This window comes from Mobula hypostoma, chromosome 17, assembly GCF_963921235.1.
Source record: "Mobula hypostoma chromosome 17, sMobHyp1.1, whole genome shotgun sequence".
In the NCBI taxonomy this organism is placed as follows: domain Eukaryota; kingdom Metazoa; phylum Chordata; class Chondrichthyes; order Myliobatiformes; family Myliobatidae; genus Mobula; species Mobula hypostoma.
Window position 1 is genome coordinate 2,248,106 of NC_086113.1, and position 25,838 is coordinate 2,273,943.

The 25,838-nt window shown below is 46.2% G+C and overlaps 1 protein-coding gene across 6 annotated transcripts in view; it reads right to left on the reverse strand.

Annotated features, from left to right (window-relative positions):
- Nucleotides 1-25,838, reverse strand: part of cdk6 (cyclin dependent kinase 6) — a 99,228-nt gene that overhangs the window by 47,123 nt on the left and 26,267 nt on the right. For all 6 annotated transcript variants that reach the window (XM_063069440.1, XM_063069438.1, XM_063069436.1 and 3 more), the window contains exon 4: nt 10,891-11,058. In XM_063069440.1, the coding sequence (XP_062925510.1) occupies nt 10,891-11,058 (168 nt within the window). The remainder of the gene's footprint in view (nt 1-10,890; nt 11,059-25,838) is intronic.

The window sequence follows — 25,838 nt, forward strand, 5'->3', positions numbered from 1 at the left end:
ATTAAAATCGAAATCCAAAGCAATCCTGGATTCTTCGAGCAAACATTGCTGTAAATAATGGGCCAGCTGCCCCAGGTGCAGCATGAACAATTCACAGCTGGCAAGGAAACAACCAAGAGACCACAAATAACCTCAAAGTTGTCCTTAAGTAGGGATTAAAAATACTTTCAAGAAAAGTTAAGATGCAAAAAATGCAATTATATTGCCAACCTTGGATGTGACTGCTTATTCCTGGGGTTTATTTAATTATCTGCTTATACTTTATGTACATGCATTAGGGGTATAAAATAACTGACCATGAGGCCAGCACAATCTTAGCCTCTCAGTTCCTTGTCTCTCCACTCACTTCAGTGGAACTGTTCCCCCTAAGCTGCATGGGTGCACAGCTGCGCAGTAACTCAAATGCCCCCCACACACAGGCTTTCCTGCTGTAGAGCTGCAAATTTCTTTTATATAACATTAATATCATCTTGAAATTTTGCTGGTATAATTGTGAAATACCCCATGTAATTAATAATGTATTAATGCCACAATCTATTCTTTGAAACACTGAGCTTCAACATTGACAATTTTTCAAGTTACAACACTTTGTAACGATAAACACAGAATGGAAGTCGGTAGTTCATTGTTACTAACCCGCAGCTCGCCGAACGCCAACGCCATCTAGTCAAAGCATTTTACTTTTGCCATTGACTGGCTGACACCATTTACTTCTGTTGTAAATTGTGGTTTGTGTTTGTTTTGATGTGCAACAAAATATTTTTATAGTGCCGCAGTTTTCAGGCCATGAGGAACATTGCTTCCTAGACCTCCATCGCTGTCATTTCAATGTCTCTTTGTTCTATCAACGCATAATAAAATGATACTGAAGCAGCAAGTTTAGTGCCTCTTTCCTGACTTCTGAAAGAACATTGGATTAAAACGTCAGAATGCAAGGGCAGGCTGACAGAAGGCAAGGAGGTGGGTGTTATATTTCTAGTTGTGTTTGCTGGGAGAAAGCAGAATTATGCATCAATGGTTAAATTAGGTGTCGTATGCAGCTCAGTTGTGTCCAAAAGGCAGATACTTTGAAGTAGATTCAGGAAGCAGAAGCCAGATTTCCCTGATTTTAAAAAAGGTTTTAAAAATATGACATTTAAAAAGCTTCGAGGTGAAGCTGGGGATTTTTCATAATATCAAGGACTTCCTTTGTGCCCTGGTTTTTCTTTCACGGCACCTCGTGTAAAGCTCGAACCTTGGATCACACTCTCCCGTCACCAAGACAATGGCCTATAATTTGTGGTGGTAGGGCATTTAAGGACATTTGCTTTTTATCGCTTCAAGTTCAGACTTTTTACAGATTTTATCGGGCAAGCTGCTGATGTTGTGGTGAAGTCTAAAGTGTACAAATTATGTATCCCTTTAATCAGTCAAACTGCAGGGTTGTCAAATCAGTAGCACAAAGACCAACAAATTATTTTGTATTTTTAACATCTCAAACACTGGATACATTTCAGACTTCACAGACATAAAAGTTAATCATGCTACTAATATACCAGGATGATTATTCTGTGAAAGGTTTCTTTCTGTGGACAGCACAAGCACAGCTACCGTATATCTCTGGTTCAAAGCAGCTCAGTGCTATGGTAATTAGTGGCAACTATATATACAAGCAAGAAAAGAGAACATTTAATGTAGAACAGTACAGCACAGTACAGGCCGATGTTGTGCCGACGTATGGCGGCATGCCAGTGTAACAGTTAACTATATTTTATAGCGTCAGTGATTTGCACTGCTGTCTTTAAGGAGGTTGTATATTCCACCCTTCACCCTGTGGGGTTCCTCTCACATTCCAAAGACATACTAGTTGGGAATGCGTGGGGATGCTATATTGGCACTGGGAAGTGTAACAATACTTGCGACCTGTTTACAGCATACAGTCGGATTGTGTTGGTTGTTGACGTAAACAATGCAGTTCACTATATGTTTCAATGTACATACATTGATAAACAGGGCTAATTTTTAATCTTTGCTGTACAATCAATCTCATCCGTCTCTACCACCACCTCTGGCAGAAAGCTCCATGCAGCGACCACTCTCCATGTAAATCCTACACTTAATATCTCCCCTAGACTTTACTCCATGGCCAGCGGGGTACTTCTCTACCAAAGGGGGTGTAAGGCACTCCTTCCCTCCGCTAGCCTGCAGGTCACTCTTGGGCAAGGTGTAGCACCTGCTTAGAACCCCCCCGCCCCCCCCACCGATCAGGGTCACGTGAAGCCATGGGAACGGGTGGTGGATGGTCGTACAAGCAGCTGGTGCACATCACAAGTTCTGCTAACGTGACCACTGCCACCAGACAGACAGTCTCCCAAGTGTATTCATGGTGCCTGGGCTTGCCCGTCTTGTAAAGACACTGCCCAGAAGAAGGCAATGGCAAAGCACTTCTTTAGAGAAATTTACCAAGAACAATCATGGTCATGGAAAGCCATATGATACATCATACGATACAGCACATAACGAACAAACTTTCTTCCAGTCACCTAAAAATTATGTCCTCTCGTATTAGTCATGTGATCTGGGAAACACTGGCTGTCTACCACTTCTATGTGCTTTGTAAAGTGACTAGAACACAGGACACCAGATCACTGCAAGCCGTTTAGCCCATCATATGATGACCCTTTAACGTACTTCAAGATCAAGCTAACTATTCGTTTCCTCTGCACCCTCCATTTTTCTATCATCCACGTGCCTATCTACAACAGTTTCTTAAATGTCCATAATGTATCTGCCTCTATCACCGCCTCCCCCGGTTTTAGTAACGACCAAAGTTGACAAATAGTTACCAATTTAACTGTTTGATATCTGTATTTGCAGTGCCATTGTTCATCATCTGGTACTGAGCTGGATGAATACACCACACGTTTCAAACCTTTCAAATGAATTGAGCAGCGACGTCGGGCGTTGGGCGATGACAGATGATGCAGTTGTGAAAGGGTCCCTCTCTGCTTCTCACCATAGCTCTTCACCTGCATCGATCTCACGTTAGCTGCACATCATTAACTCACATCCCTGCTCCACTCCGACAGACTGGCATGAATACAGCCTAGTCCATCACGGGTAAAGCCCTCCCCGGTACTGAGTACATCTACGTGAAGCACTGTTGCAGCAAAGGTCATCAAGGACCCCACCACCCAGGTCATGACCGCTTCTCGTTGCTGCCATTAGGACCCACACCACCAGTTATTACCCTTCAACCATCAGGCTACTGAACCGGAGGGGATAACTTCACTTCACCCACCCCATCGCTTAACTGTTCCTGCAGCCTACTTGCACTTTCAAGGACTCTTCAACCCATATTATCACCATTTCTTGCTTATTTATGTATGTATGTATGTATTTGCCACCAATTTGTTGTCTTTTGCACAATGAATGAATACTCAGTGGGTACGGTCTTACATTGACTGTCATAGATTACAGAGCATTCCCACCAGAAAATGAATCTCAGGGTTTTATATGGTGATAATAAATTTACTTTGAGTTTTTAAACACACAGCAAGGCTTCCAGGACATCCCAAGACCAGTTCTTTCATGGCAGAAACCTGTTACTGTTCTCATCTACAAACGGGAACTCTTCACCTTTCAGGACTTTCAGAAAAACCTTTTGCTTTGATAATCCAGATTTGCCACATCTAGTGGCCAACATGGGATTTTTCTGTGGAAGGCCCCCTGGCAAAGATCATTGTCCCAAATGAACAGTCTCTTTGTCAACACAGAGAGTGGGTGCAGTAACGTGTAAATGAATAGGAGGGAGCGAGAGGATTATTTCAGCGCATCCACTGATAGACACTACTGTTTTTTTGGACTCAGCGATTAGCATCTGTCCTCAGCATCAATTATATAACAAAGTATTTCTTCAGTTTTTCTGGAGGTTTTGGAGCAACCAGCTGGATTGATTTTCAGTGCCAATGATCAGTTCAAAACAAAACCTCCTGTTCAGAAAATGCTTGCAATCTACGAACTGTTAATGATTAAAGTTACTTGTGAAAACTGTATGTTCATCTTTGACCCATTAGAAACATGCAGCTGCCTGTCCAGAAATACTGAGGTCAATTCACACAGAAAGTATCCTGCCGTAACTTCCTGTATTCTTGGATTAAAACTGGCACTGTTAAAAGATAACTCTCACTGAACTGATTTGAAGACAAATCTGGGGACTTCAGTATTAATTAATGCAACTGAGACAATTGGGAATTTTCCAAATTAGTACCAAGGCTTTTGAGACTAAAAGAAATACTTTCTATTCAATGCACTGCTCTTTTTGTCTCCAAAAACAAATGGAATTTTGACATACATTATATTAAAACAAAACCAACTTCCCAGCTTCTTGGTTACTTGGCAGAGTCCTAAGGCCAGCAGGGTAGCATTGTGCTAATGCTGATAGCACTAGTGATCGGGGTTCAACTGCCACTGCTGTAAAATGCATCTCAAAGGAACATTGAGGTTGGACAGCAGGGTAGCGTTACAGTTAACGTAATCACCTTACAGCACAGCAGCAGTGAATTGGATTCAATTTGAAGCAGTTTGTGCATTCTCTCCAAAGGCTACATGCCAACGATGAGCAGCGTAGGTTTAGTAAGTTGTGGGCATGCTATGTGGGTGCTGGAAGCAGGGTGACACGCACAGGCCGCTAAAGCACAGTGTGTTGATCGTTGACGCAAATGGCACTTTTCACTGTGCGTTTTGATTACATGTGATATATCAATCTTTAACTATTAATCTTTGACTTCGAAGTTTCTGATGAACTTCATACTAAAGCCTGGTTTATACTTCTGCGTTAACTGGACGCCGTAACCTACGCAAGTGACATACGTGCGTTGTGAGCATTTATACTTGTGCGATGGTGTGTCTGCATCGCTCTGCAATTCACTCACGTCATGCATGCGCACACACCTGCCCGCGCAAGGCTTCATGGTCATGGTAGTCTTTCTCGGGGTAAACAAGAAACGAGCATCTTTTTTCGTAAAAGCGAAATGTGTCCTGCATAATTTCGGAGGTCTATAAAGCTTTACGGAAAGCATTGCAGCCAGAGTTCCTTCCCTGCCCTTCAGTCGGCCAATGGGAAGCTATTGCAGCGTAGGATGACATGCGATGCTACCAAGCGGACCAATCACAGTTCTTACAGTCTGCGTTGCCGCGGCGCACGGTTACATTTTGGGAGAGGTGCGCATCACAGCAACGCAGGCTCTCGCATAGGGTTCCACGTCGGCTTTGCGTAGGGTTTGCGGCGACACGTTGACGCAGAGGTATAAACCAGGCTTAAGTCACTTTGGTTCCCCTTCCTTCCCCAGCATCAGGAAAGAACGTACAAGACATATGTTTAGTTTGTTTGTACACCATCTGGAACGGGAATTGCAAGGCATCCAGCCTCAAGACCCTGCAAAGGATTGCAATGACTGCTAAGAAGATCATCTCCTCCACCTATCTGAGACATTCACCCGAAGCGCTGCATATGAAGGGCTCTTAGCATTGTCAATGACCACATCTGCTTGATGCCCTACCATCAGTCAGGAGCTACCACAGCATTAGGACAAGGACTGTTAGAATGGGAAACATCTTCTTCCCTCACACAGTAACTCCCTGCCACCATCCAAGTCTCATCACACATTTAGAACTGGGGCATTATACTGTTTACTTTTTAACTCACGCCGCAGATGCACCCTTATGCTAAATGCCAATCTTCTGGAATATATTTTATTACCAGTGGTATTATGAGTGTGTGAGTGTTGTGCACCTTTGTCTAGAGGAGCATTGTTTTGTTTGGTGGTATACATCTGTACAGTTTCAGTGACAGTAAACTTCAACCTGACTTGCCTTACTGAAATGAGTTTGCTAGAATTCAGGAGCTACCTGAGGGAGGAAGACACAGTACTCTGAGCAACTGCACCGGCTGTCATCAAGAAAAGTAAATTTAGTACTAGCCTACCATAGAATACCACAGACTACCCCGTACCACCACAGACCACAATAGACCACCATAAACTATTATATATTACCATAGACCACCATACACTACCAGAGCACCATACGTTACCACAGACCATCATACATTACTGTAGACCACCATACACTACCGTAGACTACCATATGATACAACACTATACACTACCATTGAACACCATGCACTACCATGGGCGATCACAAACTACCATAGACCACCGTAGACTATAATAGACAACCATAGACTACCCTGAGAGTAATTTTCTTGCAGCCATTCACAGGAACAAAGAAATACAATAGAATCAATGAAGAACTACCCACGAAGACTGACAACTAATGTGCAAAAGACAAACTGCAAAACAATAAGTAATTTAATAACATGATTTGTAGAGATTTTGAAAATTAGTCTGTCAGGTGTGCAAACAGTTGAGATAAGTGAAGGTATTGACTTACTGGGCATTTCCATTCCTGGGTATTGATGGTTCTATGCTAGGCTGTAACGTAGGTGAAAGTAACTGGCAATGAGGAAGGAGAGAAGACTAGAATGCATACAGAGAGACAGAAAACTAATAGGATTGTTGTTGAGAGTTCTAAATTTACTTATTAGGAAGCTGCTAGGCCTTTCACAGTTCTTCCTCATTCTCAGAACAAGTCTTCCATGGTCAAAGGTTTTTGAGCTCATCATGTGGGTTATCTAACGGAAATAAAAATAATAATGCAACCGATGGAATAACGTCGTGCCTTGGCACATTTTATTTCGAGATACAGCCCGCTAACAGGCCCTTTGGCCCATTGAGCCCCAGCAGACCAATGACACCCATAGGACCGACCAACCATACATCTTTGGATTGTGGGAAGAAACCAGAATGCCCGGTGGAAGACCATGCAGTTATGAGCAGAACACAGAAACTCCTTACAGAGAACAGATGGAAATTGAAGCTGGGTCATTGGGGCTATAACATGTTCTGCTAACTACTGTGCCAACCCCAAATTCCTTCAGAACATAGAACATAGGCATCTACCGCACATTACAGGCCATTCGGCCCACAATGTTGTGCTGACCATGTAACCTACTCTAGAAGCTGCCTAGAATTTCGCTAGTGCATAGCCCTCTATTTTTCTAAGCTCCATGCACCTATCTAAGAGTCCTGAAAAGGCCCTATTGTATTCACTTCCACCACTGCCACCGGCAGTGCATTCTGCGCACCCACTACTCTCTGTGTGGAAGGACCTACCCTTGATATCTCCTCTGTACCTACTACCAGGCACCTTAAAACTATGCACTCTTGTGCTAGTCATTTCAGCCCTGGGAAAAAGCCTCTGACTATCCATGTGATCAATGCCTCTCATCATCTTATACACCTCTACCAGGTCACCTCTCATCCTCCGTCGCTCCAAGGAGAAAAGGTCAAGTACACTCAACCTATTGTCATAAGGTACTCCCTCCAATCCAGGCAACATCCTTGTAGATCTCTGCACACTCTCTATTGTATTCATATCCCTCCTGTAGTGAGGTGACCAGAACTGAACACAATACTCCAAGAGGGGTCTGACCAAGGACTTACATAGCTGCAACATTACCTTACAGCTCAATCCCATGGTTAATGAATACCAACACACCATATGCAAGCAACATTGTCAACCTGCGCATGCCCCGTGGACATGGACCCCAAGATCTCTCAGAACCTCCACACTGCCGAAAGTCTTCCCACTAATATTATTTGTCTTCAAATTTGACCTACCAAAATGAACCACTTCACACTATTCTGGGTTGAAGTCCACCTGCCACCTCTCAGCCTTGTTCTGCACCCTATTGATGTCCCACTGTAACCTCTAACAACCTTCCAGACTATCTGAAACACCCCCAACCTTTGTGTCATCAGCAAACCTACAAACCCACCCTTCCACTTCTTCATCCAGGTCATTTCTTTAATTTCTTTTTGAATAACATAAAATCTACAACTACAATGTTATCTCACAAATACCAACATTTAATCTAAAAAAGATCGGGGGAAAGCTAATTGAAAAATACTGACAGCAATGGTCACTACAAATTACATTCACAATCATTATGAAATGCATTTAGCTAATACATTTTTTTAAAAAAACCTCTTGCCAAACAATGTTTTCTGACATCAAGAAAAAGTTTCCTTTACTATTATTTTCTCAGTAAAACATCATTGTTCTTCCGCTGAACATCTCCATGAACAATGGATTACACTGCACAGCTACAGCTCACAGTATTTGGCTTTTTAAATTTCTACCAGCTCGATTTGAAATCTAAATAGCATTCGGTACATCAGGAGTAAAGGCAGATGACACATACAACTCCTGCATCAGGGACTTGGGTTATACATTCTCTTTTTTGATTACTTGGGCTGTGTGTCAACCACTGGTACTGTTTATGCCTTGGCCCCAGAGAACCGATTTCATTTGGTTGTATTCGTGTGTGTGACAATTAAACTTGAACTTGACTATAACTTGTCTTGTGTCCATTTAATACTTTACGCAGATGGAGTATTCACGATAGAGTAGGGGCTCCCAACTGCTGGTCCATGGACCCCTTGCTGATGGTATTGGTCCATGTTATAAAAGTTGCAAGGCAATGCCTGCAACCTGACAGCATGAACATCGATTTCTCCTCCCTCCCCCTTCTCTTGCCATTGCACATTCTGGTTCTATCTCACACCTTCTCTTCTCCTCACCTCCCACTGGTTCTACCACCTCCCCTGGGAATGTATTCCATTTACAGACCATTCAGAGTGTAAAAAACCTACCCCTTACATTCCCCCTGCACTTCCGCTGCAACACCTCAAAAGTATGCTCTCCCATATAAGCGATTTCCACCCGGGCTGTCCGCTCTATCTATGCCTCTCATCTTATATATCACTCTCAAGTTGTATCTCATCCTCCTTTATTCCAAAGAGAAAAGCACTAGCTTGCTTTGTCTTTCCTTATAAGACATGCTCTCTAAAGCTTCCACATTCTTGACCTTGTAGCTCTTCCCTTGACTAATGACGGTAAATACACCATAAGCCTTCTTAACAACCCTATCAACTGGCACGGCATCTTTGAAAGATCTACAGATACGGACAGAACAAATTCGACCTTCACGCTTTTCCATGTTGAATTCCATCTACCATTTCTCAGCTCAGCTCTGCATCCTATCAATGGCCTATTGTAACCTCCAAAAAAACTTCTACACTATCCACAACATCAATTAACCTTCGTGTCATCTGCAGATTTACTTATCCACCCTTCCACTTCCTCATCCAACTCATTTAGAGAAATTACAGAGAGCAGCGTTCGCAGGGTTTAGAAAGCACTTCTCTGACTTAGGATCTTGGGACCTTGCAAGGCTGCAATGGAGCTAACCTAACATTGAAGACATTTGTCATAGTACTGAAAGAGACAAGGCAGGAAATCTCCTAATCCGTCTACTCCCATGTTCCGCTTTCAAGATTCAAGATTGTCTAATGTCATTTCCTCTACACAAGTGTAAAGGAGAATGAAATAATTGTTAGTCCGGTTCCAATGCAGCACAAAAAACACAATAAAATTAAGAACACAATAATAGAAATACAATAAATATAAACACAGGAAATACATAAATATACATAGATTGATTGCATGTCCATAAAGTGACATGAAGGTACAGGAGTGTCTGTACAAAAGGTGACTGACAGGAAATGATAAAGTAGTGGTGTTTGGGGATGTGGAGGGGTGGGTTAGTGGGTGGAGGTGTTGATCAGTCTTACTGCTTGGGGAAAGTTTAACTGTTTTCGAGCCAGGTGGTGCTATGTAGCCTCCAACCTGGGAGTGGGATGAACGGTGCACTAGTGGGATGCTTCAGATCGTCCAAAGGAAAATGTGTTACTATCAATAAGGAGAAGTAATCATTCTGTCCCAAGAACCTGCGCCACCATTTACTGTGAATATGGCTGACTGTTCCTCCCAATGGGACTTCCCTTCCCTGTCTCCATATTCCTTGATTCCCACATCTAAAAGCCTATTGACCTTAGAAACATCCAAGCAGGTTTCTATATGATAAATTGATGGAATTACTTGGAGATACAATACAGAAGAGCACAATGAGCTGCACCACCCAGTGGCCCCCCCGATCGAACCCTCTGGAAAGTGGGAATAAACTGTGACCCTGTTGGGGTCGTATACTGTGTCCAGTGCTCCCACTGCGGCCTCCTGTATATTGGTGAGACCCAACGTAGATTGTTGAGCACCTACACTCCGTCCACCAGAAAAAAGAGGGATCTCCCAGTGGCCACCTGTTTTAATTCCACTTCCCATTCCAATATGCCTATCCATGGCCTCCTCTCCTGTCGTGATGAGGCCACACTCAGGTTAGAGGAACAACACCTTATATTCCATCTGGGTAGCCTCCAACCTGATGGCATGAACAACGATTTCTCTAAGTTCTGGTAGTACCCACCACTCCTTCACCTTTCCCCTCTCTCATCTTATCTCCTCGCCCACACATTGCCTCCTCTGATGCTCCTCCTCCCTCTTCTTTCTTCCGTGTCCTTCTGTCCTTCTCCTGTATCTCTTTCACCAATCAACTTCCCAGCTCCTCACCTCCCCCTTCCCCCTTCAGGTTTCACTGATCACCTTGTGTTTCTCCCCTCCCCCCAACTTTTAAATCTAGTCCTCGGCTTCTTTTCTCCAGTCCTGCCGAAGGGTCTCGGCCTGAAACGCCGACTCTACTTTTTTCCATAGCTGCTGCTCAGTTCCTGCAGTGTGTGGCTTGGATTGAGTAACTGCCATAAAATTGCTGGTTTCATCCATCAGAAAGCATGTTCCTTTCCCCAAATTAAACCTTCCTGTAATATAGAATATTTAAGGCTTCCTATTGTTTGCAAATATTTGTATTCTGATAAACATAATTTAGAAACTTACCACAGATGTAAGAGCCATCTGGAAACTATAGATCCGAGCCAAGCCAAAGTCCGCAAGCTTAATTTGGCCATTGCTGGTTACGAGTATATTTTGGGGCTTCAGGTCTCGATGAACTACACGGTGTGAATGTAGGAAGTCTAATCCTTGCAGCAGCTGGAACATCATGTCCTGTGGAAAAGTAAAGGAAAACAGATTTCAGAAAATCACTTCAGCAATATCAGTCATGCCAAACATTTTGTTTAAAAATATACAATATGTAAAGCTTAGTATGTTGCATTTGCAACATTTCCTTGTCAAAAAAACAAGGCTATTTTTATTTATATTAGCATTTCCAGTGCATTCAAACCAAGTTCAACACCAGTGCAAGGGATTCTGCAGATGTCCTAAGGTCCAAATAGGCATTTTATGAAATCCTACCCCAACTGCACCCCAGGTCTATGCGACGACATTAAACACAATATGCATATACAATACGCAAAGTCAAAGTACATTTATTGTTAAAGTATGTATACAGAATACAACTCTGTCCTCCTGCAGGCAGCCAGGAAACAAAGAAACACCATGGAACCTGTTCAAGAAAACATCAAAAACATCCAAGATGTGATAGAAAGAACAAATTGGGCAAAAGGACAAAACACATAGAATATCCACCAGCTTCTTCCCCTCTGCCATCTGATTCCGAAATGGACTTTGAAGCTTTGGACACTACCTCATTTTTTTAACATACAGTATTTCTGATTTTGCACATTTTAGTAATCCATTCAATATACATAATTAATTTACTCATTTATTTATTACTACGTTTTATTTTATTTATTATTATTTTTCTCTCTCTGCTAGATTATGTACTGCATTGAACTGCTGCTGCTAAGTTAACAAATTTCACGTTACATGCCAGTGATCATAAACCCGATTCTGATCAAACTAGTATTCAGTTCAGCACCTCGCCGTGAGACAACACAGGCCACACACCCATTCTTCACTGAAGCACCCCAGTCCACATTAATCAGCTTGATCAAATTACAAGGAAGATCAGGAACTTAGCCATGTTAATCCAGCCAAGGTCTGTCCTCTAAATAAAGGACAACTCCACAACTCAGCAGGTCAATGTTTCATGCTGAGACCTTTCAGCAGGACTGGAAGGAAGTGGGAAGAAGCCAAAATAAGAAGGCGGGGTACAAGCTGGTAGGTGAGACCAGGTGAGGCGGACAGATACGCAGTCAGATGGTGCGAGGTGATAGGTGGAAAAGGTAAGGGGACAGTGGACTGTGGGAGAAAGGGAAGGAGGAGGACCAGGGGAGGTGATGGACACCTCTGAATTAAAAGGGAAAGAATCCTATAACCCCTCCAGCAATGCTATGGAAGAGCTGTTAAACTGAGGCCCTGCAGCTGGATAAAATGGTCCTTTGTGAAGAAGCACACATAAAAAATGCTGGTGAACGCAGCAGGCCAGGCAGTATCTATAGGAAGCGGTACAGTCGACGTTTCGGGCCGAGATCCTTCATCAGGCTGCCTGGCCTACTGCGTTCACCAGCATTTTTTACGTGTGTTGCTTGAATTTCCAGCATCTGCAGATTTCTTCGTGTTTGGCTTTGTGAAGAAGATTGTTTTTATAGCTACTTCAATGGCAGCTTGCTATACACGACAGTTTTGGCAGATCTTGAAATCTTGAGTAACACACACAAAATGTCGGAGGAGCTTGGCAGGTCGGCAGCGTCAACAGCATTCTGACCTGAGTGTTAGCACAAAATGTTAAAAGCACGTTAGCTCATCCAGAAAGGCTCTAGACAAATGCAAGTATTGCCCGCTTTGCAGCAATGGAGGAAAAACGGATCAGCCATGATGAAATGGGGGAGTAGCCTCAAAAGGTCAAATAGCCAAATTCTGCTCCTGTATCTCATGGTCTATCCTAGCACTAATTACATATTTCTGTAACTTGTAGTAATTTTATTGCTGCGACAATACATTTGACACCATACACATAAGTGAGAAAAAACATTAAGTATGTTCCAGTATGAGAGCCAACTATGCAGTCCTGTATTCAGTGAAGGCCTGAGTCCTGATAGTGGTTTGTAAATTCAGGAGACCACTGCTGAAAAGCTAATCACAGCTACGGCAAAGGTTGAAAACATTCCAGAGGAAAGCTGAAGCTTGGAAATTCACATCCAAGCAAGTGCTCCGCGTGTCTGTGAGGGTCTGTACGTTCTCCCCGTGTCTGTACGTTCTCCGCGTGTCTGTGAGGGTCTGAACATTCTCCCCGTGTCTGTACATTCTCCGCGTGTCTGTATGTTCTCCCCGTGTCTGTACGTTCTCCGCGTGTCTGTACGTTCTCCCCGTGTCTGTACGTTCTCCGCGTGTCTGTACGTTCTCCGCGTGTCTGTACGTTCTCCCCGTGTCTGTACGTTCTCCGCGTGTCTGTACATTCTCCGCGTGTCTGTGAGGGTCTGTACATTCTCCCCGTGTCTGTACGTTCTACGCGTGTCTGTGAGGGTCTGTACGTTCTCCCCGTGTCTGTACGTTCTCCGCGTGTCTGTGAGGGTCTGTACGTTCTCCCCGTCTGTACGTTCTCCGTGTGTCTGTACGTTCTCCCCATGTCTGTACGTTCTCCCCGTGTCTGTACGTTCCCCCGTGTCTGTACGTTCTCCCCGTGTCTGTACGTTCTCCCCGTGTCTGTGAGGGTCTGTACGTTCTCCGCGTGTCTGTACATTCTCCGCGTGTCTGTACATTCTCCCCGTGTCTGTACGTTCTCCCCGTGTCTGTACGTTCTCCGCGTGTCTGTACATTCTCCGCGTGTCTGTGAGGGTCTGTACGTTCTCCCCGTGTCTCTACGTTCTCCGCGTGTCTGTACATTCTCCGCGTGTCTGTGAGGGTCTGTACGTTCTCCGCGTGTCTGTGAGGGTCTGTACATTCTCCGCGTGTCTGTGAGGGTCTGTACATTCTCTCCGTGTCTGTACGTTCTACGCGGGTCTGTGAGGGTCTGTACGTTCTCCCCGTGTCTGTACGTTCTCCGCGTGTCTGTGAGGGTCTGTACGTTCTCCCTGTCTGTACGTTCTCCGTGTGTCTGTACGTTCTCCCCGTGTCTGTACGTTCTCCCCGTGTCTGTACGTTCCCCCGTGTCTGTACGTTCTCCCCGTGTCTGTACGTTCTCCCCGTGTCTGTGAGGGTCTGTACGTTCTCCGCGTGTCTGTACATTCTCCGCGTGTCTGTACATTCTCCCCGTGTCTGTACGTTCTCCCCGTGTCTGTACATTCTCCGCGTGTCTGTACATTCTCCGCGTGTCTGTACATTCTCCCCGTGTCTGTACGTTCTCCCCGTGTCTCTACGTTCTCCGCGTGTCTCTACATTCTCCGCGTGTCTGTGAGGGTCTGTACGTTCTCCGCGTGTCTGTGAGGGTCTGTACATTCTCCGCGTGTCTGTGAGGGTCTGTACATTCTCTCCGTGTCTGTACGTTCTCCCCGTGTCTGTGAGGGTCTGTACGTTCTCCCCGTGTCTGTACGTTCTCCGCGTGTCTGTGAGGGTCTGAACATTCTCCCCGTGTCTGTACATTCTCCGCGTGTCTGTATGTTCTCCCCGTGTCTGTACGTTCTCCCCGTGTCTGTACGTTCTCCCCGTGTCTGTACGTTCTCCGCGTGTCTGTACGTTCTCCCCGTGTCTGTACGTTCTCCGCGTGTCTGTACATTCTCCGCGTGTCTGTGAGGGTCTGTACATTCTCCCCGTGTCTGTACGTTCTACGCGTGTCTGTGAGGGTCTGTACGTTCTCCCCGTGTCTGTACGTTCTCCGCGTGTCTGTGAGGGTCTGTACGTTCTCCGTGTGTCTGTACGTTCTCCCCGTGTCTGTACGTTCTCCCCGTGTCTGTACGTTCCCCCGTGTCTGTACGTTCTCCCCGTGTCTGTACGTTCTCCCCGTGTCTGTGAGGGTCTGTACGTTCTCCGCGTGTCTGTACATTCTCCGCGTGTCTGTACATTCTCCCCGTGTCTGTACGTTCTCCCCGTGTCTGTACGTTCTCCGCGTGTCTGTACGTTCTCCGCGTGTCTGTACATTCTCCGCGTGTCTGTGAGGGTCTGTACGTTCTCCCCGTGTCTCTACGTTCTCCGCGTGTCTCTACATTCTCCGCGTGTCTGTGAGGGTCTGTACGTTCTCCGCGTGTCTGTGAGGGTCTGTACATTCTCTCCGTGTCTGTACGTTCTACGCGTGTCTGTGAGGGTCTGTACATTCTCCCCGTGTCTGTACGTTCTACGCGTGTCTGTGAGGGTCTGTACGTTCTCCCCGTGTCTGTACGTTCTCCGCGTGTCTGTGAGGGTCTGTACGTTCTCCCCGTCTGTACGTTCTCCGTGTGTCTGTACGTTCTCCCCGTGTCTGTACGTTCTCCCCGTGTCTGTACGTTCTCCCCGTGTCTGTGAGGGTCTGTACGTTCTCCGCGTGTCTGTACATTCTCCGCGTGTCTGTACATTCTCCGCGTGTCTGTACGTTCTCCCCGTGTCTGTACATTCTCCGCGTGTCTGTACATTCTCCCCGTGTCTGTACGTTCTCCCCGTGTCTCTACGTTCTCCGCGTGTCTCTACATTCTCCGCGTGTCTGTGAGGGTCTGTACGTTCTCCGCGTGTCTGTGAGGGTCTGTACATTCTCCGCGTGTCTGTGAGGGTCTGTACATTCTCTCCGTGTCTGTACGTTCTCCCCGTGTCTGTGAGGGTCTGTACGTTCTCCCCGTGTCTGTACGTTCTCCCCGTGTCTGTACGTTCTCCGCATGTCTGTACATTCTCCCCGTGTCTGTACGTTCTCCCCGTGTCTGTACGTTCTCCCCGTGTCTGTGAGGGTCTGTACGTTCTCCCCGTGTCTGTACGTTCTCCCCGTGTCTGTACATTCTCCCCGTGTCTGTACGTTCTCCCCGTGTCTGTACGTTCTCCGCGTGTCTGTACGTTCTCCCCGTGTCTGTGAGGGTCTGTACGTTCTCCCCGTGTCTGTACGTTCTCCCCGTGTCTGTGAGGGTCTGTACGTTCTCCCCGTGTCTGTGAGGGTCTGTACGTTCTCCCCGTGTCTGTACGTTCTCCCCGTGTCTGTGAGGGTCTGTACGTTCTCCCCGTGTCTGTGAGGGTCTCCCCGTGTCTGTACGTTCTCCCCGTGTCTGTGAGGGTCTCCCCGTGTCTGTACGTTCTCCCCGTGTCTGTACGTTCTCCGCGTGTCTGTGAGGGTCTCCCCGTGTCTGTACGTTCTCCCCGTGTCTGTGAGGGTCTCCCCGTGTCTGTGAGGATCTCCCCGTGTCTGTACGTTCTCCCCGTGTCTGTGAGGGTCTCCCCGTGTCTGTACGTTCTCCCCGTGTCTGTACGTTCTCCCCGTGTCTGTACACTCTCCCCGTGTCTGTACGTTCTCCCCGTGTCTGTACGTTCTCCCCGTGTCTGTGAGGGTCTCCCCGTGTCTGTGAGGGTCTGTACGTTCTCCCCGTGTCTGTACGTTCTCCGCGTGTCTGTACGTTCTCCGCGTGTCTGTACGTTCTCCCCGTGTCTGTGAGGGTCTGTACGTTCTCCGCGTGTCTGTGAGGGTCTGTACATTCTCCGCGTGTCTGTGAGGGTCTGTACATTCTCTCCGTGTCTGTACGTTCTCCCCGTGTCTGTGAGGGTCTGTACGTTCTCCCCGTGTCTGTACGTTCTCCCCGTGTCTGTGAGGGTCTGTACGTTCTCCCCGTGTCTGTACGTTCTCCGCGTGTCTGTACGTTCTCCGCGTGTCTGTACGTTCTCCCCGTGTCTGTGAGGGTCTGTACGTTCTCCCCGTGTCTGTACGTTCTCCCCGTGTCTGTGAGGGTCTGTACGTTCTCCCCGTGTCTGTGAGGGTCTCCCCGTGTCTGTACGTTCTCCCCGTGTCTGTGAGGGTCTGTACGTTCTCCCCGTGTCTGTACGTTCTCCCCGTGTCTGTACACTCTCCCCGTGTCTGTACGTTCCCCCCGTGTCTGTACGTTCTCCCCGTGTCTGTACGTTCTCCCCGTGTCTGTACGTTCTCCCCGTGTCTGTGAGGGTCTCCCCGTGTCTGTGAGGGTCTCCCCGTGTCTGTGAGGGTCTGTACGTTCTCCCCCTGTCTGTACGTTCTCCCCGTGTCTGTACGTTCTCCGCATGTCTGTACGTTCTCCCCGTGTCTGTGAGGGTCTGTACGTTCTCCGTGTGTCTGTACGTTCTCCGCGTGTCTGTACGTTCTCCGCGTGTCTGTACGTTCTCCCCGTGTCTGTGAGGGTCTGTACGTTCTCCCCGTGTCTGTACGTTCTCCCCGTGTCTGTGAGGGTCTCCCCATGTCTGTGAGGGTCTCCCCGTGTCTGTACGTTCTCCCCGTGTCTGTACGTTCTCCCCGTGTCTGTGAGGGTCTCCCCTTGGTGCTCTGGTTCCCTCTCACTCTGCAGCCGGTGTGAGTCTAAACCTCCGAGGCGGTTTTACTCGGCAGCAGGAGTGAATTTGAATATTGGTGCATTTTGTGTGTAAGAAAGTTCTGCATGATATTTTACGTAAAACAGAACAGTACAGGTTTCCCCCACCTTCCAAAGGTAGAGCGTTCCTATGAAACTGTTCCTAAGTCAGAATGTCATAAAGTGAAGCAATTACCATTTATTTATATGGGAAAAATTTGTGAGCATTCGCAGACCCAAAAATAACCTACTAAATCATGCCAAATAACACATAAAACCTGAAATAACAGTAACATATAGTAAAGGCAGGAATGATACGACAAATACACAGCCTATATAAAGTAGAAATACTTCTCTACAATCATTGCCACACTGTTCTCCGTAGCGAAAATCTCACACAAGCGCTCTCAGCAAAAATTCTGTCCAGTAACCTTTAAGCTATGAAGCTGCCAAATCATACCAAGTAACGCATAAAAATACACAGCCTATATAAAGTAGAAATAATGTATGTACAGTGTAGTATCACTTACGGGAATCGGGAAGACATCGAGCACACTGATGATGGTGTGTTAGGCTGAGTTGTCGGAGGTTGGGGTGGTACAGTGACCCCCACCCTCCGGGCAGCGACCTGATACCGATCCGCGAAGCATGCAGTGGTACAGCAGTAGCCGGGATGCACCCAGCACATCTTTAAGAAAAAAGCCGAAATAAACAAGCTAATTAATTAGGTGCCACCCGGCACGTAAATGTCGGCTCAGATCAGAGGCGACACAATCAGCAATCACCTCTGATCTGGGCCGATATTTACGTGCTGGGCGGCACCTAATTAATTAGCTTGTTTATTTTGGCTTTTTTCTTAAAAGATGCGCTGGGTGCGTCCCGGCTACCACTGCATTCTCCGCGAACCGATATCGGTCCGCGGCCCGGGGGTTGGGCTGGTAGGACACTGAGGTGTCGTCTGTTTCCATCAGGGCAGGCAGGTCAGCTTCTTCTGTGTCTGCCTGCCTCGTGTCAAAGATTGAGGTTCGTTTTCTGCTGAAGGCTTGCTTGACTGCTAGCTTCGTGCATTTTTCTATCATACAGTTCTTTATAAGCACTCAAACCATCTTGCAAATATGCCCTAAACCGACATACCTTTTCAAAGTTAAAGTTGTACTTTATCACTGCAGTGAAAATCTCACGCAGTTGCTTCACGTTCAGTTCCTGGACGACTTCACTTTCAGTCAGTTCGCTACTGCATTCGGTTTCGATGGTTATCCTTTCCTCTTCCAACTGCACCAGCTCTTCATCTGTCAGTTATTGGTCATGGGATCCCAAAACCTCTTCAACATCATCTTCGTCAACTTCCACAAGCCAAACTCACCTTGTCCTTACTTCATTCACTACAATCGAAACGCTTAATTATGTCTAGTTTTACGCTAAGTGTAACACCCTTACGAGCTCTTTCAGGCTTTTCTGATAACTTAGAACTCATCTTGCAAACGGCTGCTCACAGGCACGTGTTTAAGCAATGCCGGCGAGAATGCAGTTCCGAATTCGGGGGAGGAGCTTGGCTGCTCAGTGCGCGCTGCCTTTTTTCGTATCAGTGAAAACACCTTCTGTTAGCGAAAACAGGGAACTAATGTAGGTCTTTCGTAACAGTGAGGTTACGTAAAGCGAACGTTCGAAAAGCGGGGGACACCTGTATTTATGGCCATAACATCCTTTCGGGGTTGATATGACATGCCATCTATAATCTGATCCAGCCCCGCTCTTTTCATCCGTCATAGCATTCCAATTTCTAAATGGGAAGACTTGTTTGGAGAGACTTCCAGCTAGCCCATCAGGAAATAAGCAAGTATGGACAAGAATTAATAACCAGGCAGGCCATGTTAAACGAACAACAACCTGAGTCATCTTCTCCTCCTCTGTGGGTCAATAATACCGTTAGCCGTGTAAAGGTGAAGTCTTGTGCAATATTGTGCTTCAACTCTCCTCCAAGAGGACCACAATCTTTCTGTAGGGTTTGGAAGCTCGTGTGTCTCAATGACCTGGAGAGCTATGCTGGATACTCGTGGTTTTATGCTTTGACTCTTGGCAGAGGCCAGACGAAGAGAGGTCCACTGGTCCTCCAGGTTCAGGATTCAAGGGTTCAGCAACAAAGAATTCTTCTACATCTAAATGGCCAAGGAGAGACCAATGTGCCCTTCATCACTGCCCTAAGTGCCAGCAGTTTCTAACAGATTATGCCAGTGAATAAAGAAGTGAAGAATGAGTGGGCTTTAGTTAAATCTGTCCTCATCTCTGTTCTAAAGAGACATCTCTCTATTCTGAGGCTGTCCACCCTGCTCCTGGACACGCCCATTATCAGAAACATACTCTCTACAGTTTTGACTTCCAGCAAACTGTAGTAACACAATGTGTCAAAGCACATTGACAGGGGCAACACACAAAATGCATGAGTACCTCAGCAGGTCAGGCAGCATCCATGAAGAAACAGGAATGATTTGACAATTGATAAGCTGCATGCATTTACTTATTATACCACAACACTAATGTTTCGCAGCATTAATGATGACAAACTCCCAGGACCAGAGTTTCTGGTCCTCTGGAAAGTACACAAATCCAAAATGGAAAAATTGAGATGATGTTTTTTTTGGATTAGCTACTAAACTGACCTAAATAACGATCAGCCTAACTTCTGCTAGCACTAAGTGTATCTAAATACACAACAGAGAACAATTACCAGACCAAATTATGGATGAGTAACTCAATTACTTACAGAAATTGGCTGCACACAAATTCTCCCTTTAGCTTTTAGAGCATTTTTCAAGCTAATGATAACACTAATAACGTTTCATGCTGTTCACTGATGCTTGGATACAGTAACATTTACCATTAGTTTAATTATGGGTAAGGTTGGTGAATTATGGGCAGAGCATTTGTATTGTTCCTCCTTGCTCCTTGGGGTGCATTGGGTGTCACTTTTTCCATTTCTTTAGCATTTGTCGATTTTTTTATGAAGCTCAGCACAACATGGGAAGCGTGCAAGGGGCCGGCCAGATTTGAACCCAGGAACCATTCACCTCAAAGTCCGGTGCTGATGCCATTGCCCAGCCAGTGTAGCATTTAGCACGATGCCAAGGCATTCAGTGTCAGAGTTCAAATCCAGCATCGACTGTAGTAAGGCTGTATGTTCCTTCCCAGGTGTGTGTACGTTTTCCCTGTTGGTTCCAGTTTCCTCCCAATACAATTAGTACGTTGATTGGTCATTGGAAATTGTCCTGTGGTTAGGCCAGGGTTAAAATCAATAGGTTGCTGAGAGGTGTGGCATAAACCCTTTTGACCTATCATCTCTAAATAAAATATTGGATGAAAACAAAGGATAATGGCGAGCGTAAGGAGAGTAATACAGTATTGGCAACTAGAGAACATGGATGTTTCTGAGTTGGGGAAGAATTGGCTTATGGACAGTTCCCAGGAACACTACCCTCACGTAGCTTGGGAACTGTACACTCTTACTTGCAGAGGCCATTAACATCGAGAAATGAACCAAACACTTCCCAGCACCAATCTAAGCTAAGACAGGTACTATAATGGATGCCCAGAGGTTGAACAGATTTAGATCAGATTGGTGAGACCCATCGTAAATTGGGGCTCCTCCGCCCATCCACAAAAAGCCGAAATTCTCTGGCCAAACACTTTCAATTCCATTTCCCATTCCTGTTCCAACATGTCAGACCACGGCTTCCTCTCGTGCCACGATGGGGCCACCCTGAAGGTGTTGAAGCAACACCTTATATTCCATCTTGGGAGCTTCCAAGCTGTTGGTATGAACATCAATTTCTCGTTCTGGTAATTTATTCCCCTCTCCTTTTCCTCTTTTATTCCCTGCTCACCTGCCTACCACCTCCCCTTGGTGCCCCACCTCCTTTCCTTTCAGCCATGATCCCCACTATCAGGTTCCTTCCACTCCAGCCCTTTACCTTTCCCACCCACCTTCACCTACCCCCCCCACCCCCCCATTTTATTCTGGCATCTTTCCCCTTCCTTTCCAGCCCTGAAGAGTGGTCTTGGCCTGAAAATTTCATTTCCATGGATGCTGCTGATCTGCTGAATTCCTCCAGCATTTTGTGTGGTTGCTTCACCATCTGGTATGGCAGCGCCAATGCACAGGGTCGGAAAAGACTGCAGAAGGTTGTAAACACAGCCAGCTCCATCACCTGAAGGTTCTCAGACTGGGGTGAAGCAGACCGTTTGATGCACCAGAACCCACTATCAACAGCATCCATGGCAAAGCGGGTGCCTCTCTGCCTGTTCAGAGCCTGCTGAGCTTTCATGGGCCGCCCAGCTGCTTCTGGGACTTCAGGGGTAGAAACTTAGCCCACGTTGCCCGCTCTAAAGGTGCAAATACAAGGACGACCGCTTGCAAAATAGATGGACGTCCCTGCAACTGGGCCCACTAAGCACAGCCGTTCCCTCTCAGCTCCAGGGATATGGGGATAGTTCAGACTGCTGATGGCGTCTGTGTGGAGTTCACATGTTTCCCTGTTTCTGGTCACGACACTTCCTCCCACATCCCAAAGACGTGAGGGTCGTTAGGTTAACTGGCGAGTGTAAATCGCCCCTGCTGGAGGCAAATGGTAGAATCTAGCGGGAGAATCTGTTCTGGGCAGAAACAACAGGTCACCTCAGTTGTTTCTCTTTGGAGTGAAAGGAAGTTTAGAGGTGTACAAGATGGTGAGGCAGAGATCCAGTGAACAGCCAATGCCTTTCTCACAGGGAATAGATTGCTCATACAGGGGACACAATTTTCAGGGGTGGTGTTAGAGACAGATACAGGTAGACAAGACACAGGGAGAGACAGACAGGCAGAGACAGGGAGGGGTAGAGACAGATACATTAGGGGCATTCAAGGTTCAAGTATGCTAGTACACAAGTGTAAAGGAGAACAAAATGTTTGTTAATCCAGTTCTGGTGCAGCACAAAAAACACAGTAAGGACACAGTAACAAAAAAGAAACCCACTAAATAAAAATACTTAAGTTAATCTATATACATAGATTGATTGTACATCCATAAAGTGACCCTAAGGCACAGGGGTATCTGTACAGAGGAAATGATAAAGTAGTGATGTTTGGGGGTGTGAAGGGGTGGGTTAGTGGGTGGAGGTGTTGATCAGTCATACTGATTGGAGAAAGTAGCTGGTTTTCAGTCTGGTGGCCCTGATGTCGGTGCTATGCAGCGTCCCTCCTGGTGGGAGTGGTACAAACAGTTCACGAGCAGGGTGGGTGGGTTCCTTCATGATGAGACTCTTACCGATAGGCACATGGATGATAGAAAATTGGAAGGCTATGAGGCAGGGAAGTGTTTCATCTTAACAGTAGGTTAAAAATTTGGCACAACATTGTGGGCCTCTCTGTGATGTAATGTTTTATGTTGTCTCTAAAGAAAGGTGGAAATCCTGAAATTTGGAAGTTGAGGATATTGTACATATTTACCTCAAGCAACTGGAGAAAATTGTTTGTATGAAACCATTTGTAGTTGCTTTGGCCTGAGAAATTGTTGTGGGCCAAAACAGTGGATCTGAATAAATTGTTAGTTTTATTTGTTACACACACTGAATCAGAGTGAAATGAGTCATGTGTGTCAACAACCAACACACTCTGAGGAGGGATCACAAGATCACAAGACAAAGGAGCAAAAGTAGGCCATTCGGCCCATCGAGTCTGCTCTGCCACTCCACTATGCGCTAAACTATTATCCCATCTAGTTCCAGTTTCTGGCTTTTTCCCCATATCTCTTGATACCCTGACTAATTAGATACCTTTCAATCTCCTCCTTAAACACCCTCAATGATCGGGCCTCCGCAGCTGTATGTGGCAATGAATTCCATAGATCCACAACCCTCTGGCTAAAATAATTTCTCCTCATCTCTGTTTTAAATGGGTACCCTCTAATTCTAAGACTGTGGCTTCTTATCCTGGACTCACCCACCAAGGGAAACAGCCTTTCCACGTCTACTCTGTCCAACCCTTTCAACATTTGAAACGTTTCTATAAGATCCCCTCTCATTCTTCTATAATGAATACAATCCAAGAGCCGACAAACGCTCCTCATATGTTAGCCCCTGCATTCCAAGAATCATCCTCGTAAATCTTCTCTGAACTCTTGTGCTGGGGAGAACCTGCAAATGTTAAACCCGTACGTCTTTGGAATGTGGGAAGAGCACAGAATACCCAGAGGAAAGCTACATGGTCAGGGGGAGAAGGTGCGGGAATTGAACTCACCACTAATCCCTGGCACTGTAAAGTAATTATGCTAACCACTATGCTACTGTGCCAACTCACTTCAAATGTTGCATTGGGAGGCATTGGACTGATCATCACTTTTCTCCCCATACACACAGGCAGAATGTTAACAAAATAAACCAACAGGGGAAATTGCTTAGCACAACAGCTTGGGGCTTCGGAGTTCGAAGTTCAGTTCCAGCGCCTTCTATAATAAAGTTTGTACGATCGGCCGGCGTGTGTTGTGAGCATCCTGCAGGTGCTCTGGGGTTTCTACCCACAGACCAAAGACATCAGGGTTACTAGGTAAACTGTCTTCTGACTAGGCTAGGGTTAAATAGGTGCATGGCTGGTGATGTGGTTCAGTAGGCCAGAAGGGCCTGTTCCACACTGTATATCTAAATAAATAAAGTCCAAAGGCCAGGTTCTGAATGAATTGATGGCTAGTTATGGTTGTAAATATCTGCTACTTTTTAATTAAATTACTTAATTTCAAATAAACCCCATTTTGCTTCTATTTTACCAGGAGGAAAAACTGCAATCAATCCCAGATTACTTCATCATAAATATCCCACCAAGAGGCAACAATTGTAAAGAGGAAATGTGTTTCCTCTTTGCAATATATTGGGGTGGGAAGAGGCTGAGAAACAAACTATTTTCTGCCTGGCTGAACCAGTTAAACAATGGAAAAGTTTATATCCTAAACTGTTGCTAGCAGGCCAGTTACATTAATACTTCAGCTCTTTAGCTTCGTGCTGGGAGGCCCCAACAGCAGGCCTTAAATCCGTAGCTGTTTCTGGGCAGCGGCCAACTGTGCCCACTTAGTGAACCCTAGGGGGTGGGAGATGGTGGTGGGGAGAGGGGTCTCCATTCATTTCTACAGTTATTTCCTCTGACGCAGCTTGCATGACAAGATGTGACATGTAGGAATTAATGAGGGTGCCACCGTGCCAGTTCTTGTTCGAGGGCTTTGACGCTGGTTAGCACCAGTCCTGTACAGGCTTCCTGCCAGCACCCCACACTGAACGCTGCAAGAGGCCCTATTACCTCATCCTGTAAGTGGCTGAAAGATGAAATAAGGTTGTGAACATTTATCCATAGTAACACAAAATGGGCCAACTGCAAAACACACAAGGAACGCAGCAGGTCAGGCACATCTACGGAGTTTTTGTGCCGAGACCCTTCTTCGGGACTGGAAAGGAAGGGGGAAGAAGCTATAAAAAGGTCCTGGGGGGGAGGGGGGAACAGGCTAGGTGTGGGGCGTTGATAAATTCAGAAGCTGAGAGGTGATAGCAGACTGGGCAAAGGGTTGGAGAAAGAGAAACCCGAGATTAGCGGAGAAGGGGAGAGTGGACCGTGGGAGAAGGGAAAGGAGGAGGTGACCAGCATGTGAGGACAGGTAAGAGGCCAATGTGGGGATTGAAGAGGGGGCGGGAAGGGGAAAACTATGAGCGCAAGTTTGAAAAATCAGTGCCCATCCCATCAGGTTGGGGCCTACGGGGATGGAATATGGACTTCGCGGCAGAAGAGGAGGCCTGGACCAACATGTCGGAACAGGAACGGGGTAGTGTTGGCAACCGTAAATTTCTTATCTTTTGCATATGGGGGGGTGGTGCTTGGCAAAGTGCTGAGGTATGAAGATGGATCCAGCAGAGACAACGGTGGCAGTGTACAAGTACAGGCTCAACCATGGACAATGAAGGAGCGATTGCTGTTTTGAAAAGGTCATCATGCCCAAAGCTGACCAGGCATGAATGAGAGCAGACGTCCGAGCTTTTCATCTCATTTTGTTATCTGGCCTTAACGCTTCATTAAAGCACTATCATCACAACTGAGACAAGAACATCTGCCCTCTCCCCTTATCACCTATCAGATGATTGCACCATTAGTTCCCACAGACATCCCTCCTGAGATGGGCTCCTTTTCATTCAGAACTTTTGAAAGGCTCTTCTCTCGTCATACATATTTTATACATGATATTTAACAAAAACCTGTAACCAGAAGCGAGGCTTGAAGCACGTGCAAGCTGAGGCAATTATGTGAGATTATCTGCTAGCTGTAAGGAGTGAGGGGTGGCAGTTATTTGTAACCCAGTGGCCAGCGTTATCAGTTACAAGAGTGGAACCCACTGCTGTAGCCCATCCGCGTCGAGGTTCAACGTAGGAGGGAACTGGAGAACCTGGAGGAAACCTACATTCCGTGGGGAGAGACTTCTTACGGATAAATGGGTGATTGCCAGGAGAGGGAAGGGAGAACGTCAGCTAGTGGAGAGTACCCTGCTGACCATCCCCCTT